This window comes from Poromitra crassiceps, assembly GCF_964638095.1.
Source record: "Poromitra crassiceps genome assembly, chromosome: 6".
Taxonomy (NCBI): Eukaryota; Metazoa; Chordata; class Actinopteri; order Beryciformes; family Melamphaidae; genus Poromitra; species Poromitra crassiceps.
This window is the reverse complement of record NC_139627.1, coordinates 30,971,353-30,986,686: the sequence shown is the minus strand read 5'-3', so window position 1 is coordinate 30,986,686 and position 15,334 is coordinate 30,971,353. Positions and strand designations below refer to the sequence as shown.

General features: G+C 42.8%; 1 protein-coding gene across 1 annotated transcript in view; it reads right to left on the bottom strand.

Annotated features, from left to right (window-relative positions):
* Window positions 1-15,334, bottom strand: part of ttn.1 (titin, tandem duplicate 1) — a 252,137-nt gene that overhangs the window by 14,470 nt on the left and 222,333 nt on the right. Inside the window, exons 136-143 of the mRNA XM_083637998.1 lie at window positions 13,839-14,139; window positions 12,810-13,097; window positions 12,250-12,549; window positions 11,500-11,802; window positions 10,823-11,125; window positions 7,264-7,848; window positions 4,902-5,204; window positions 950-1,249 (exon numbers count right to left, since the gene is read on the bottom strand). Coding sequence (XP_083494124.1) covers window positions 950-1,249; window positions 4,902-5,204; window positions 7,264-7,848; window positions 10,823-11,125; window positions 11,500-11,802; window positions 12,250-12,549; window positions 12,810-13,097; window positions 13,839-14,139 — 2,683 coding nt within the window. The remainder of the gene's footprint in view (window positions 1-949; window positions 1,250-4,901; window positions 5,205-7,263; window positions 7,849-10,822; window positions 11,126-11,499; window positions 11,803-12,249; window positions 12,550-12,809; window positions 13,098-13,838; window positions 14,140-15,334) is intronic.

Genomic DNA, 15,334 nt, shown 5'->3' with positions numbered 1-15,334 from the left:
CAAATTCACACATCGTGGCGGAATGGACAGTGAAGAATTTATGAATTTGTTCATCCTGAATTACATGAATGGTGGTGGCAATGATGATTCTGAATCTGAGGATGACGGTGGTGATGAAGATTATAACATTCCTGAGCTGGACCTGAACTTAGACATTGAAGCGGAGGATGAGAGGATGGTACCGGCACAGTGATTTAACCCATCGAGGATATTTTAAAATTACTTGAACCTGTAACAGTGCACACTGATTGTAAAAAAGAAATGATTGCAAATGCCAGGAGAGACAAAAGGAGACATCTGCTCTATAGCCAGTGTCCTGCAGTAAGAAACTTTCTGACAAAGATATCTACAACACGAGGCTGGATTATGCGGGTATGTCGCCAGAATGCAGAGAGATTGTCGTTATCGAAATAACAGTGGCTGTCACATAACTCTAGTTCATTTGCATTTCACCTCAGACAAGACAGGACACCTTTTCGCCAACTAGGGCGCTGCTACTGTAGATGATGTCACTAGTTTGATAAGACAGTACAGTAGTGGAGTACAGGCTAGTCACGTGTTGGTAGTAAGGATTTTGAATTCTAACAGGCTCACGGTATGCTGTTGTGTTTCTGACTTTCTGATTGCAGTTGATTCATCACAACGTTCACATTTCTTACTACTGTACTGTACAGTCAACCTAGTGACATCATCTAGCAGCGCCCTAGTTGGCGAAAAGCTGAAATGTTGTTCATCCTTCTAGCAAATCTAGGTAAATTTCAGACTTGAAACCAGTGTCCTGTCTTGTCTGAGGTGTTATATGATCAAATGTTTCATGTCCTTATTAACTGTGAAGTGTTAGTTAAGCATTAACTAACCCTTATTGTAAAGTGTTAGCGTCATTTCTGATTGGAAGTCAGCTAAACACTGACATATCTGTTTCCTGGTATGAATATTTGAGTTATCTCACCACTCAGTTTGGTCCTGATGCAGGTGGCGGTCCTGCGTGGTCGGCTGACACCGGTTTCGTTCTCTGCGAACACCCTGAACTCGTACTCAGTGGCCTCTGCCAGGCCGGGCATGGTGAACTCCTTCTCCTTCAGACGCTGCTTGTTGGCCTTCTTCCAGGTGCTCTCGATGGACTTCCTGTACTCCACCCAGTAGCCCAGGACCTCCTTACCCCCATCGCACTCTGGAGCTCGCCAGCGAATGGTGATGAAGTTGTTCATCACGTTCACCGTGTCGATCTCGCCCGGTTGGCTTGGCTTGTCTGGAAGAAAATAAGTCAACAAGTCAGTTTAATTCAAAAGGCTTTGTTTTTCTGTCCTTCAAAAGCAGTCCTGCAGCTTATTGGTTTTTATTAGGGGTTCAAGCCCAAGGGGCTGAAACCCTATTGTTATTGTGCTGGTTAGGGGTTCAAGCCCGATGGGCTGAAACCCTATTGTTATTGTGCTGGTTAGGGGTTCAAGCCCGATGGGCTGAAACCCTATTGTTATTGTGCTGGTTAGGGGTTCAAGCCCGATGGGCTGAAAACCTATTATTATTGTGCTGGTTTATTAGGGGTTCAAGCCCGAGGGGCTGAAACCCTATTGTTATTGTGCTGGTTTATTATTCATTATTATTATTATTAGGGGTCCAAGCACGAAGTGCGTGGATCCCTATTGTATCTGTTCCGTTTATTATTATTATTATTATTATTCCGCCCTAAAACAGCATGCACGTCAAAAACCGTAAGGGCTACAGTAGCCAGACCTTGCACATAGGTTGGAAATGTGCCCCACTACTCAAAGACAAAAAATTAGCCATATTGGCCAGATGGTGGCGCTATAACAGACCCTTTTGCGTATTGACCCATAACTGCTGAACCGTGAGGCGTATAATCAAAATTCCACATCTGCTGGATTCCCTGGATCAATACGCATCTATTCATATAGACCACGCCCATTTAAGTCTGCTAGATTTTCCGCCATCTTGGACTTTCTAAAAAAAAAAAAAAACGAACTCGTCCTAGGCCATTTGCCCGAATGAGCCCAAACTTTTTGTGTGTCAACTCTGGACTTCCCTGATCTAAAAACTTACAAAGAATTTGGATACGTGAAACCGTCTTGAAATGATAAATGTTTAAACTTTTGATAAACGAACTCGTCCTAGGCCATTTGCCTGAATGAGCCCAAACTTTTTCTGTGTCATCTCTGGACTTCCCTGATCTAAAGACTTACAAAGAATTTGGATATGTGAAACCGTCTTGAAATGATAAATGTTTAAACTTTGACACTATGTCATCACCGATGACAGTCTTGTGACATCACTGATGATGTCATCTATGATGTCATCTATGCTGTCATCTATGATGTCATCCTTCCTCTACATAACATCGCGCACACACACACACACACACACACACACACACACATGCACACACACACACACACACACACATGCACACACATATACACCTATACACACACACACACACACACACACACACACGCCACACACACACACACACACATACACACACACACACACACACACACACACACATATACACATACACACACACACACACACACATATACTCACACATATACACACACATATATACACACACACATATACACACTTACACACATATACACTAACACTACTATTACTACTGCTACTACTGCTTGAACCCGGTCAGGTCACCAAATCTCAACCAAACTTTGTGCACTTGTGCACATACCAACTCTGACTAAATGTGCAATTCAGTGTCTATATTATCTGACATACACCCCCCAAGTCACCGGAAGCTTGGACCCCGCATCGCCGCTTGCGGCTATATTTATTATTATTATTGGTTGGTACATCGCAGAAACATGAAATTTGGCCCAATGACAGATATTGCTTGTTACTAGATGCTCCAGAAATATTTTTGATTCAGCCTGATGGGGGCGCTATACTTAAGGGTTACAATTTCAAACTTTGAAAGGCCATAACTTCCATGCCGTTTGTCCGATTTTCAAGCATTTTTTCCAACATGTTCAGGTGAATCTGCTCTACAAATTTGCCTCAAGGACCCTCAAGGTCCGTGTGGATTTTTTTTCTTCGATATTTTGAAAAGCTTTGAAAAACACATGTTTGAGATCTCCTCCTAGACGGTTTGACCGATTTCTACCAAAATCGCTAGGTAGCATCTTTGGACCAAGCTCTATAAGTTGGCTTTTGAAATATTGAAATCTACTTTCGTTTCAAAGATATTAACCCTTAAAGTTGTGAGAGGGTGTGGCCTCTCACCTAAATTGTCATAACTTCATGTCCGATTAACAAATCGTCACGAAACTTGGGGGACATGTTCGGATATCATCACTGACCATGTGTGCCAAAAAAAAAAAAAACATAACTTCACACCTGTTTGTCCAATGATCGCGGAACTTGGCAGATATAGAGAGCCGCAGGGATGACGTATTTTTGTAGGCTGAATGCGGAAGTCCCGAACTTCCTGGTTCAACACTGTTTCTGTCTATGGGATTTTTGAATGGGTTTTTGGCGCAAAGCTTCAAATAAGGTCTCTGGGCAACGCAAGTTTAATCAAACGCGAACCAAGGTTCAGCGGGATAATCTTCACACATGAGGACCACTTTCATGAGTTTTGAAGCGTAAATGCGAGCCCTAGAGGTAAAAAGCTCGTGCTAAGCTAATCCAGAACTACACACTGTCGCATAGGCTTCCACGTCACGTCAGCACTCAACCTGGACTTTTGTTGATGCACACACTGATTACCCCGGGCTGAACGGGGCTGAACCAGGTGAGGGAAAGAGAATTTCCGTGTTCGTCCTTTGAGTGATGACGTTATTGACGTATATATCCCCATCGACTCAACAGTGTAGTCCCATTTAGCCGTTTGCTAGCTAGCCGCCCTTTTAACGGCACATAAAAGCTTCAAAACTCATAAAAGTGGTCTTCATGTGTGAAGATGATGTTACTACCATCTGGTTCGCGTTTGATTAAGCCAGCGTTGCCCAGAGAGCTTATTAGAAGCATCGCGCCAAAAACCCATTCAAAACTCCCATAGGCGAAAACTGTGTTGAACCAGGGCTGTTAGCATCGATGATTTCCGGACTCGTTACTGCGGCTCTCTATATCAAGGAGGTTTTGTCATAATTGGTGAAAATGGGCAGGGCAATAGCTATACAGCTATATAATAGCTGTAATAGCTGGTAAATCAAAATGAGTCGATACAGTACATCACAGAGACATGACATTTGGCCCAATGAAAGATATTGGTAACGATTACTAGCTCCAGAAATATTTTCGAATCGGCCTGATGGAGGCGCTATAATTACAGGTTCAAATTCCCAACTTTGAAAGGCCATAACTCCCTCGCTGGTTCTCCAATTTTCAAGCAACTTTTTTCCACACGTTCACCTACAAAGGGGTTCAATTTGGGCAAGGCTTGAACCCCTGCTATTGTCGCTTGCGGTTATATTTATTATTGTTGTTGTGTGTAAAACACTTTGTAACTGTGGTCTGAAATTAACATTTATTATTACAATTGCTTACAATATTATTGTTATATATAAAATATATATTATTTTATTTTGTCTTTCGATACTTTATATACACCACTTTGCACTCCAGACCTTATAAATAACCTACGTACTGGCACTGCCCTTTTCACTTTTATGCCTTTTTTTTGGTTACCGGTACTTATATTACTATTTCACTTATTTCACATATTATGTAAAGATGAGTTGGCTCTGAGTCCTAGAATTTCATTACTAGTAATTATGTTGCATTGTTATCATGTATATGACAATAAACTTTTATTACTATATGTCCCACCTAACAAGTAAAATCTCACACAATGTTCACAATTCACATTATCACTACTGTAATACTAATCAACTATAATAAAAATTATATTGGAGGACAAGACTGACCGAATGGATCCTTGCATGTGACGGGGTCGGACACGGGTCCGGCTTGGCTCTCTCCGATGGCATTGAGGGCAATGATGCGGAAGGTGTACTCAGCATCGGGGGTGAGCCCGGGCAGAGTGAACATGGTAGAGGTGATCTGGGTCTGGTGCCGGGACCAGGTCTCGGCAGATGCCTCCTTGTACTCTATGAAGTACCCGGTGATGGAGGAGCCGCCGTCGTCTTTGGGCCGCGTCCAGGCCAGAGCCACAGAGCTCTTGGTGACGTCCATGATCTCTGGTGGGGTGCCTGAAGGCTCAGGGGCACCTGGTTTTAATAATTAGATTATTATATTAGATCATTGTAACAAGTACAACTAAATTAAATTTAGAAGCACTCTGTAAATGAAGCTATTATTAATGTAGAGAGTCAAAGTCACACCCTCTTCCGGTTCATACACCATTGTTTTATTCCATTTCGAAAAATGCTTGTAAAAATAGTTTTACTTGGTCAAACCAAGCGATTCAGCTATATTTAAAATCAGGAGAGACCATATAACATTTCACTCAAACCCAAACTTTTATACAATGAATAAGTAATAAATGTGTATGATAAGTTAAAAAAAGTGTGGTGGTCTGCAAAAACCCTTCTTCACAAGGTGGGAATTTGTCATTTTAATTTTTTGACATTTCCATGAATTAGAAACTCTCCTCTATATATAACTTTTTGAATGACTGTCATAGCTCTCTCAGATCAAATGTTATGAGTATTTTAATCTGTTATGTGTCTAAAAAGTAAAACGTGTAAAAGTAAAATGTGAGAACGTGATAAAAATGGCTTTAAACACTCCACATCATTGTATTTTCTACAGTCGCATTCGCAAAACCATAAAAATAAATAATTTCCCTTTTGTTTTATGAAAATAATTATTCACCATGATGTATTTTGGAGATGAAAGTAACCACTCAAAATACCTGCAAAACTAATTTTCTACCTTCTTTGGCTCATTGCCAACAATGTGCAGCATAGACCAAATCACCGTGACGTCACCATGTAAACAAATTTACTTCCGGGTACCACTTGGGGAAGGCGGCAGGTTTAAATGTGCGTGTTGTCAAATAAATGCTGTCAAACCCTCTCGCTGTTTTCGGCCGACTACTTTCAATTTAAATGGTTAAACGGTTGGTAAACATGCTTGTCCGACGTATCTAGCCTTTCTTCTGTGTTTGTTTTATGTAGTGTTAGCTAGCTAATAACGTTTGTTTGTCTGTCAAACTCGCTGTTTTTTTGCAGACTTGTTAACGTTACAGACAGAGCTACTAACCTCGCGTCACCAGGCTCTTCTCGGCGAGAAAGAGCTACTGACGCCACCACGTTAATTTAATTTAGCTTCAAGTCTACTCTGGTCTGGTCCAACAGGTAAATTAGCTAGTCTGGTCTCCACTAACGTTAGTGAAAGTGTTGTTATGAATGATATTAAACAACAACACAACACGGACGAACCATTTTTGTCTTCTTTGTCTGTTTTTGTCTTCAACACGTCAGTTTGTGCCGTCCACCGCCATTATAATGTGTGGACCTCAGGGGTACCCGGAAGTAAATGTAAACATCCCGCTGATTTGGTCTATTGAAGGGTTTCTGCAGGCCACCAAACATGATAAAAAAGGTACTATAGCACTTAGGTCAGAGGTAATATGTAAGTCAAAAAGTTACTAACTAAACTAGTATTGTAAGTCTTATATTTTCTGTCATTATTGCTTCTTATTTTCTTTTCTTGCATATAAACATATAATATTGTATTCTACTGTTTGCTTTGTGGGGAAATTTAACAGTAACATTTTGCTGTTGTGATGTGAAAACCCTGTACAGTAACTCCAATTTTGGTGGTTTTCATGTTTAAACATAGTCTTCTGTGGGTTGAGAAAATGCCTCCAGTCTTTCAAACCCCATTGGACAAACTCAAAACTGCATGGTGGTCAAACTAACAATGAGGCATTTGGGGAAAACAATGTTTTCACTTTACTGTGACAATTTGTTTGATCAATTGTTACATTGACTTTGACCCTTGCACTCATTATAAATCACTCTAAATAGAAGTGTCACAGATGTTACCTGTTTCGAAATACCTTATTGCCACAAAAGTACTGACGCGGTGGTCACGGAAATGGTTGGATTTCTTCCATTTGTTTGCACCAGTAAGAGTCTCATCACTTTATGATGAAAACTCATTGAACTAGCAGCCGAAGAAAAACACTTACTGCTGCGACAGGCGGTGGCAATAGGGTACTTTCAAACAAGTAACAGCTGTACATGCCTACAATGTACAAGTGTAAGAGCATGAAGAAATAACTGGATTAAATCAGGATGGACAGAGGGGGGTACTCACACAGAGGGGTCTTGGGCACCAGCGGCTGCTCTGACTTCAGAGAAGCGCTGACACCAAACGAGTTTTCGGCGGTGACCTTGAAGTGATAGGCTGCTCCCTCCCTCAGGCCCTTCACCAGCAGCTGGGTGTCGGTCACTCTGGTGTCCACGATATACCAGGCATTCCTGTTCGCCGGCCGTCTCTCCACGATGTAACCCAGGATCTCCGAGCCACCGTTGTCAGCGGATGTCTTCCAGCACAGCTTGACGGAGCTGCCCTGGATCTCCTCGAAGAGCAGCGGTCCCTCCGGAGCGGCGGGCCGTCCGATCACCTTGACCTTGATCTGGGCTTTCTTCTTGCCGACACGGTTCTCCAGCAGGAGCTCGTAGACCCCGGAGTCGTTCCTGTCGGCTCCCTTGATCACCAGCTCACTGGCATCCTCGGTGGAGGCGATCATGGCTTTGTCAGAGACTGCGCCACCGTCCTTGGACCACTTGCAGGTCGGGTGGGGTTTCCCCTTGATGGGCAGAGACAGTCTCACCACACCTCCATGCCGCACCACATACACGTCTTTGTATTTCAGCTCCAGGTCGTAGTCAGGAGATTCTGCAAAGCACAAAGTGATAGTTTGAGAAATTAGTTTTGTAATAACTACAAAGTAATTAGAATTTATCTTGCTTAAGTCTCTGTATCAACACAAACTTAACCCTTATACCCCATACTAAATAGGTGTTCTTTGAAATCACGTTTAAAAAACAAAATTAATTAAAAATGTATTTAAAAATGAATGAATTAATAAAAAAAAAATCTGCCCTAATTAAAAAATCCAATAGATAGATAGATAGATAGATTCCCGATAGTAAAACTAGAATGTAGATGCCTTTCTCTTCCCTGTGCATGTAGTAGAAAGTGTCACCCCTCCTGCTAGTGAGCTTAGCAGCTGAATGGTAGTAAATGGTACAGCTGCCTACCCCTGTTCAGTCACCAAAAATACACATTCCAACAGTGCCAGAAACACTCACATGTACATGTTGTGACTCGTGTACTCACCACGCGATGAAATAATAATCCAAAGTTATGGGAAACGGTAATTTTCAAAGATTACATATGGAGTGAAACTGTGGCTGTAAGCATTACTCAAAAATTATTATTAATCTTAAACGTTACAATAAGGGTTTTATTTTGAAAGCCCGAAAACGGATGAACTACTTAAATTCTGGCTGACTTGATGCTGGTTCAGTAAGTGCTGCACTGAAAGTCGTTTCATCCAAGAGATGCTTTTTTTTCTTTTTTCTGTTGGCATATTCCATCATTTTGGTTCCATTGGACACAATGTAAAGGCAATGTAAAGTAATTAACCATTAACTCATTGAGTGCCAATGACGACTTTAGTCGTCAATTGCTTTAGTAACGTTGAGTGCCAATGACGACTAAAGTCGTCAATTGCGTTTTTTGATGGTGGGACGTGGATCAAAGCCAGATCCATCTCCTGTAAAATTTTGGGGCATGTTGAATGTGTATAACCTATTTTACCGACCCATTAGGTGGCGACAGTGCTCTCCAGATTAGAGAAAGGCCAGGAGAAAAGAGAGAAGAAGTCATGAGGAAACGGAAATCGCATCGATTATATGCATGAAGCATAACGTTAGCTGTGCCTGTGAACAGCAGTCAATCTGTTGCCACAATTGAGCCCCTCCGTCTCCGCTTCGATAGCCCCTCCATATGATTTAGTTGCCGACACCAGCGTCTTTCTGAAAAGTTACATTATTCTCAGCTGGGAGCCGGCGACAGGCTGTGAAAAAGCGGGGGGATGCAGCGCACTTTTCAGTGCAGACAGAGCAAAAGCAGAGCGAGAGCAAACGCAGCAGAGCCCCAGAGACACTCCCACGGAGGAGGAGGAGGGGGGTGGGGCACGCAGGGCAGCAGAAAGCCCAGAAACGGACGCAGCTTCATCCCAGCTCACAACCGAAACCCCAGAAACGAGCGAGCCCGATCCAGACTGCCCCGACGAGCGGCCGCCATCCAGGCAGCAGAGACTCGCCTGACACAAGCAGCACTCAGAGCGAGCAGAGCCACCAGAGACACACCCACAAAGGAGGAGTTTGCAGTAGAGGGGGGGGGGGTGCTGTTATATTGAAGGAAATTACTGTTCAGATGTTTCAGGTCAGAAAATATTAGCTTCAGAGTCAGTGATTTGCTTGAAATGCTATATTTCACAAAAGGCTCAATATCTCAGCTTCTAGATGGAAACGCCAATTTTTTCTGTTTTTGACCTATCTTCTCCGGCTGATAACTAAAGAACGGAAAATGATATCAATAAACTTTTTTTTGCTGCTGATACAATAGAGTCTCATCGTTCTTTGTGCGTGTTCGGTGTTTACATAGTAATATCACACAATATTCTGTGGGCCTCGAGAAATCACTGAAAACGCTCTGAAACTCTGGCACTGGGTGCGTCCGTTCTCCAAAAGTGGCTGGCACTCAATGAGTTAAGAAAGTTGGATTTCAGCCTCTGGGAAGCACTGAAGTCATTATCAAGGTGCAAAATATACCGTTTAGAGCAGGTGTGCTATCGCATAAACTGAACAGATTGGTAACTTTTAGTTTTAGACCGAAGAAAAGGCCAGTAGTTTGTGGATATTAGTGGCTTTTTGGGGCAATCTAAAAGGGGCTTTGGTTACGATTGCTTTTTATTACTTAAAGTCCCTGGAAACCAGATTTTTTTTTAATTATTTAGCATATTGAGTTAATCACATCACAGGAACCTATGTTAATAAGCCACCAGCCAAATTTGAACGATGATGAACGTCGCAAAGTATATAAATTTAGGTTTGACAGTCATGACAAAAGTCATGAGAATCAATTAGATTTTAGTCTTTTCTCCCGCTGACTGTGTGGGCGTGTCCCGTGTGTGTGCGTGCAGGACTGCATGTCTCCTCCGAGAGAGAGAGCAAGAGCGAGAGAGAGAGGGAGGGAAACGGAGAGAGAGAGAGAAGGAGAGAGAGAAGGAAAGAGAGATGGAGTGTGTGTGTGTTCGCTCATTTCTCGCCGCATACTGACAGAGAGGAAGAGAGACTGCCGCTGCGAGTGCACAGCGCTACTGTGTGTGTGTGTGTGTGTGTGTGCGGGCGTGCGTGCGTGCGATTCGATTAAATCTTATGACGTGATAAGATCATTCATTTTAGCACTGCGCGCACCGCTCTCTTCAATCATCTTCAATGAGGAAGTGGAAATCCAGACCTTGTAGAAAAGTGGCTATTTTGGGGGTTTGGGTTGAAACTAATGTCTCCTACTTTCTGAGGCACACAATTACTCACATAAGACCATAAATTTAATAGTTAGAAGGTTTTTGTGGATTTTGGTTTCCAGGGACTTTAAATTGTTTTTAATTTATTTGTGATCGTCTCACACTCATGTTGTGTTAAAGTCTTGTTTTAATGCTATTATTAGCTCTACAGATTTTATCTTTCCCCCATAAAATACTTTACTATAAATAACATTACCATTATTGCTAGTGGTTGTGTACAAGTTTCGATTGTGTGTGTGTGTGTGTGTGTTACTGTAATGTGCATGCCCTTACCAAGCATCTCAGTGATCTTGACCGTTCCTGGCACTTCGGCGGGCTCTCCGGAGCCTCCGGCGTTGCAGGCCATCACGCGGAACTTGAACTCCTCATCCTGGGGCATCTTGGTCAGCGTGTACTCGCAGATGAGAGAGGGCGTGGTGTTGCACTTGATCCAGGCCATGGTGCCCACCTTCTGCATCTCGATCAGGTAGCCGTCCACGCGGGCGTCTCCCTCCTCGTCGGGAGGGCTCCAGGCCAGAGACACAGAGGACTTGGTGGTGTCTGTGATCCTCGGGTTCTGGGGGCAGCCAGGTGGATCTGAGGACGGGAGAGAGGATGAATGTATGAGCAACTTATCACGTTCTAGCTTTTAGCTTCAATTATGGAAATTAGTGAAGTGCCCATTCACTCACTGGGTCACTGGCTCACTCACTCACTGGGTCACTAACTCACGCCCTACGCATATGGACCCAATTTTGTAAACACTTTGGCCATACGCAAGCCTTAGCGTCTATGCCTCGCTGGGTCACTAACTCACTCACATAACTACATATAGCAGATGATTCTGTATTTCACTGTAATGCTTGTAATGTCACCAATCTATGGATTTATGCTTTTTTTTTTTATTGTGTCACCAGAATTGTAAATCAAGTTTTAACCACAAACTAATAAAAACAGCATTCTTTTCTCACCAATAGGATCTGTTGCCACGGCTGGTTTGGACAGCAGGCTGGGTTTGCTCATTCCTCTGGCATTGATGGCGGTGACTCTGTGTTCGTACTCCAGGCCCTCGATCAGCCCAGTGGACCTGTATCTGGTCATGGTGATGGGGTTCTTGTTGGCACGGATCCATCGGTCTGAGCGGACCTCTTTACGCTCGATGATGTATCCAGAGACCTCCAGGCCTCCGTCCTCCTCTGGTGGCTCCCAGGCCACCGTCATGCCGTCACGGGACGTGTCGAAAATGATGGGTCTGCCAGGAGGACCGGGCACGTCTGTGGAGCGGGGCAACATGTTAGCATGCTGTTTACAAAGGTTGTCCAAAGTATCAATAGTATCTATAAGTATTATTGATACTAAAAATTTGCAAAAGGTATCAATAGTATTGATAAGTATCAACATTTGATCAACATTCGAAACAGACAATCATTTGCAACAGTATCGATATCAGCAGTGCTTTCTCTTAATGATAAATCAAACATACTAGTGATTTCTCCCTCCCTATAATTGTCAATTATAGGGATTCCCAACAGAAGCAACAGATACCCACCAATTAATAATTGGTGGGTATCTGTTGCTTCAACAAGCTAAAAGTGTTCTGATAGGCTGATGTCTAGAGCTGGGGTAATCTGCTGTGTAAGGTCAAAGTTGTTGCTTGCTAGCAGTCTGTATCAAATTGTCAGCTAATTGTGTATAATGACACTGAGAAAGGACAAACTTACTCTTCAAGCTCTTGCACATGGCGATTTCAGACTGCAGAAACTCTCCGGTGCCGTAGCGGTTGGCGGCGGCGGCGCGGAACACATACTCGTCTCCCTCGATCAGGTTCTGGAACTTGAAGGTGGGTCGGCTGACCGAGTCACAGACCGGCACCCAGCCAGGCCGGTGGGCGTCACGTTGCTCCACCGTGTAGCCACTGACGGGGGCGCCGCCGTCTCTGAGTGGAGGATCCCAGCTGCATGTCACGGAGGTGGCGTCGATCTCGTCGAATCTGATAGGTCCCACTGGCTCATCGGGTTTGGCTGGGGAAAAGAGAATGATACGATTGTTGCAGTGATTAGGCTGCAGTCAAATAGTTGTAAACAAAAATGTTTGGCTGGTTTCTACTGTCTATGAGAGGATCACAATGTCAACTAAATGAAAAAGGTAAATGACAATGCCATCCTTGGCACTGACTTCTCGTAATATTAGCATGGTGATATTCTTGGCCGATAGGAGATAATTGCAATATCCAATAATATAACAACAAAAAAGCAGCTGTTGAGGGAGTATGGTTCCTTACACAGGATGTTGACCTTGATGACCTCGGTGATGACCCCGGTGGCATTCTTCACCTCCAGGGTGTAGTCTCCGGTGTCGTCGATGTTGGTCTCGGACACAGTGAGCTTGGAGAACTTTCCGGTGCTCTGGATCTTCACGCGGTCGGTGACCTTCAGCTTGTTGTTGCTGAAGAACCAGGAGCAGACGGGAGGCGGCCTGCCGACGATGGGCAGGTCCAGCTCCAGAGTCTTCCCAGCCAGAACGTTCACCACCTTCTGAGGGATACTGGAGAGGTCCACCACAGGCATGACTGCAAGAGAGACAGACATTAATACATCACATATCCATGACTGTAGTTTACATAAAGGCTTCAGAGACAAATGGCTAACTGTTAGGGGGTATCGTCGCTGTTGGGTGAAAACCTAAAATCTCCAAAACGTACCGTTTTCAGGGACACACACACACACACACACACACACACACACACACACACACACACACACACACACACATAATGTATACTGTATATATATAATTTTTGAGTTTTTATCAATCAATCGATCGATCAATCAATCATTCAAACTTATTTCGACAAGTGTCGACCATAAAAACAATTTGGGACCAAAAAACAATTTGAGACTAATGCACGTGAAAAAAAGTAGTAAATTATAAAAATGTTATAAAATAGATTAAGGGTTAGGGTTAGTTAAAATTATAACAGTAATAGAGTTTAATAACTACGTAAAAATGGAAAAAACTAAATAAAAAGCATGAAACAAGATGAACAAAACCAAATAAAATCGATGAGGGATAGAAATATATAACAATATTAATACTAAAATAAACTAAATAAAATAGAATAACATTGTAAATATATAAATAAATATGTAAATATAAATACAATAAAATAAGTTAATAAAATAAAGAAAGTCTATAAACCATTCTTTATCCAAAGGGGTCTGAAAGGGTTTCATTTCTATGTTTTGACACTAAATCGTTTAAGAGTATTCAAAGTTAGGTAGTAAAGTCATGTGTGTTTTGCGTGCAATACCTCTCTGCTCTGCCACGGTGATGGCAGTGGCGATCTCCTTGGGCTCACTGGCTCCTCGGCTGTTCGTGGCTCGGATCTTGAACAGGTACTGCTCATTCTCGTTCAGCTTCTCGATGGAGTGCTGGAAGTCGTCGGTCTTCATGGTGGCCACCTTCATCCACTTGTCAGTGCCGAACTTGCAGGCCTCGATGATGTAGCCCGTCAGCCTGCTGCCTCCGTCGTGCTCCGGCTTCTCCCAGCCTAGGGTGACCGAGGACTTGGTGACGTCGATCATCTCCAGCTTCTGCGGCGGCAGTGGCACCTGGAACGAGTTTGGTTGTGTATTAGCTTACATTAGATTTAGCTTGCTCCTGGATAGCATAGTAAGCTACTTCTGGAGATAGACTGCTGCTGTAACCCAGTCTCAGTCCAGACCAGAGGTTTTCAAAGTGGGCGGCGGGCCTCCCCAGGAGGGCTTCAAGCAGTTTCAGCAGAGGTTCAGTGAATGGAAGTGAAAAAAATATTACATTAGTTATTACATTCGTTATCAAAAGGCGATCACAGAATAGCCTAAAATTTGTGTGATTTGGTTAAAAATAGTTCAGAGATAGTCATTTTGGGGAATTTTACTGTAACTAATAAATGCCTTCAGACAGACACTTTTCTATGTATTTGGTGTCGTCCAAATTATGTCAAACAGCAATATCAGGCTATCTTTGCTCAATTGTTGAGTGTCTATGGGATCAAATAACATAATCATGATCCAGTAGGCCTCCAGGAATTGAGTGAGGAGGGCAACTTTTTCCAAGTTTTGTGTGGGGGGAGACCCACAGTAGGAGAAACTTTTGTACACTGCAACCTATGGCCAATTATGAAGTCCAAAAACTGCAAAAACTGTAAAATTAATTAAACCCTAACTCCTCCCACATTTGTTCTTCAAATGACACCAAACTTCAGCATCTGCATCGTTAAGACTGTCCTAAACAAAAGTATTTCACAGATTTTTGTTAGATCAAAAATTGAGCCCACAGTGCATCAAAATGTTTTACTGTAAACGGTACTGTAAACAGCTACTGCAAATTCTCGCTAAATAAAGCTCGAATCTTCACACACACAAAAAACTAAATCTTGCTGTCACAGTAGTTGAAGTGTGTAAAATCTCAGAATTGTATCTCAAAAACGGAATTTTCGACAGTATTTTAATTCTGCCCTCATGTATAGCCTAGCATCGATGCCTTCGCCATCGTGGGGTTATGATGATGTCATAAGTAATGTCATCAGTGATGTCACTTGAGCAATTGTGCATTGTGACCCCATTATTGTGACATCACTGATGATGTCATCAGTGCCCGCCAAGACTCATTTCTGCGCAGCAGCTATAATTTCATGTCAGTTATTGTATTAATCAACACTGCAACAATGTTTATGTTGTCAAGTTGAAATGGTCTATAAACAAGAAGCGCCACCCAGTGGATTAATCTGTTACTGCAACCAAACAATGTTCCAAGCATAGTAGG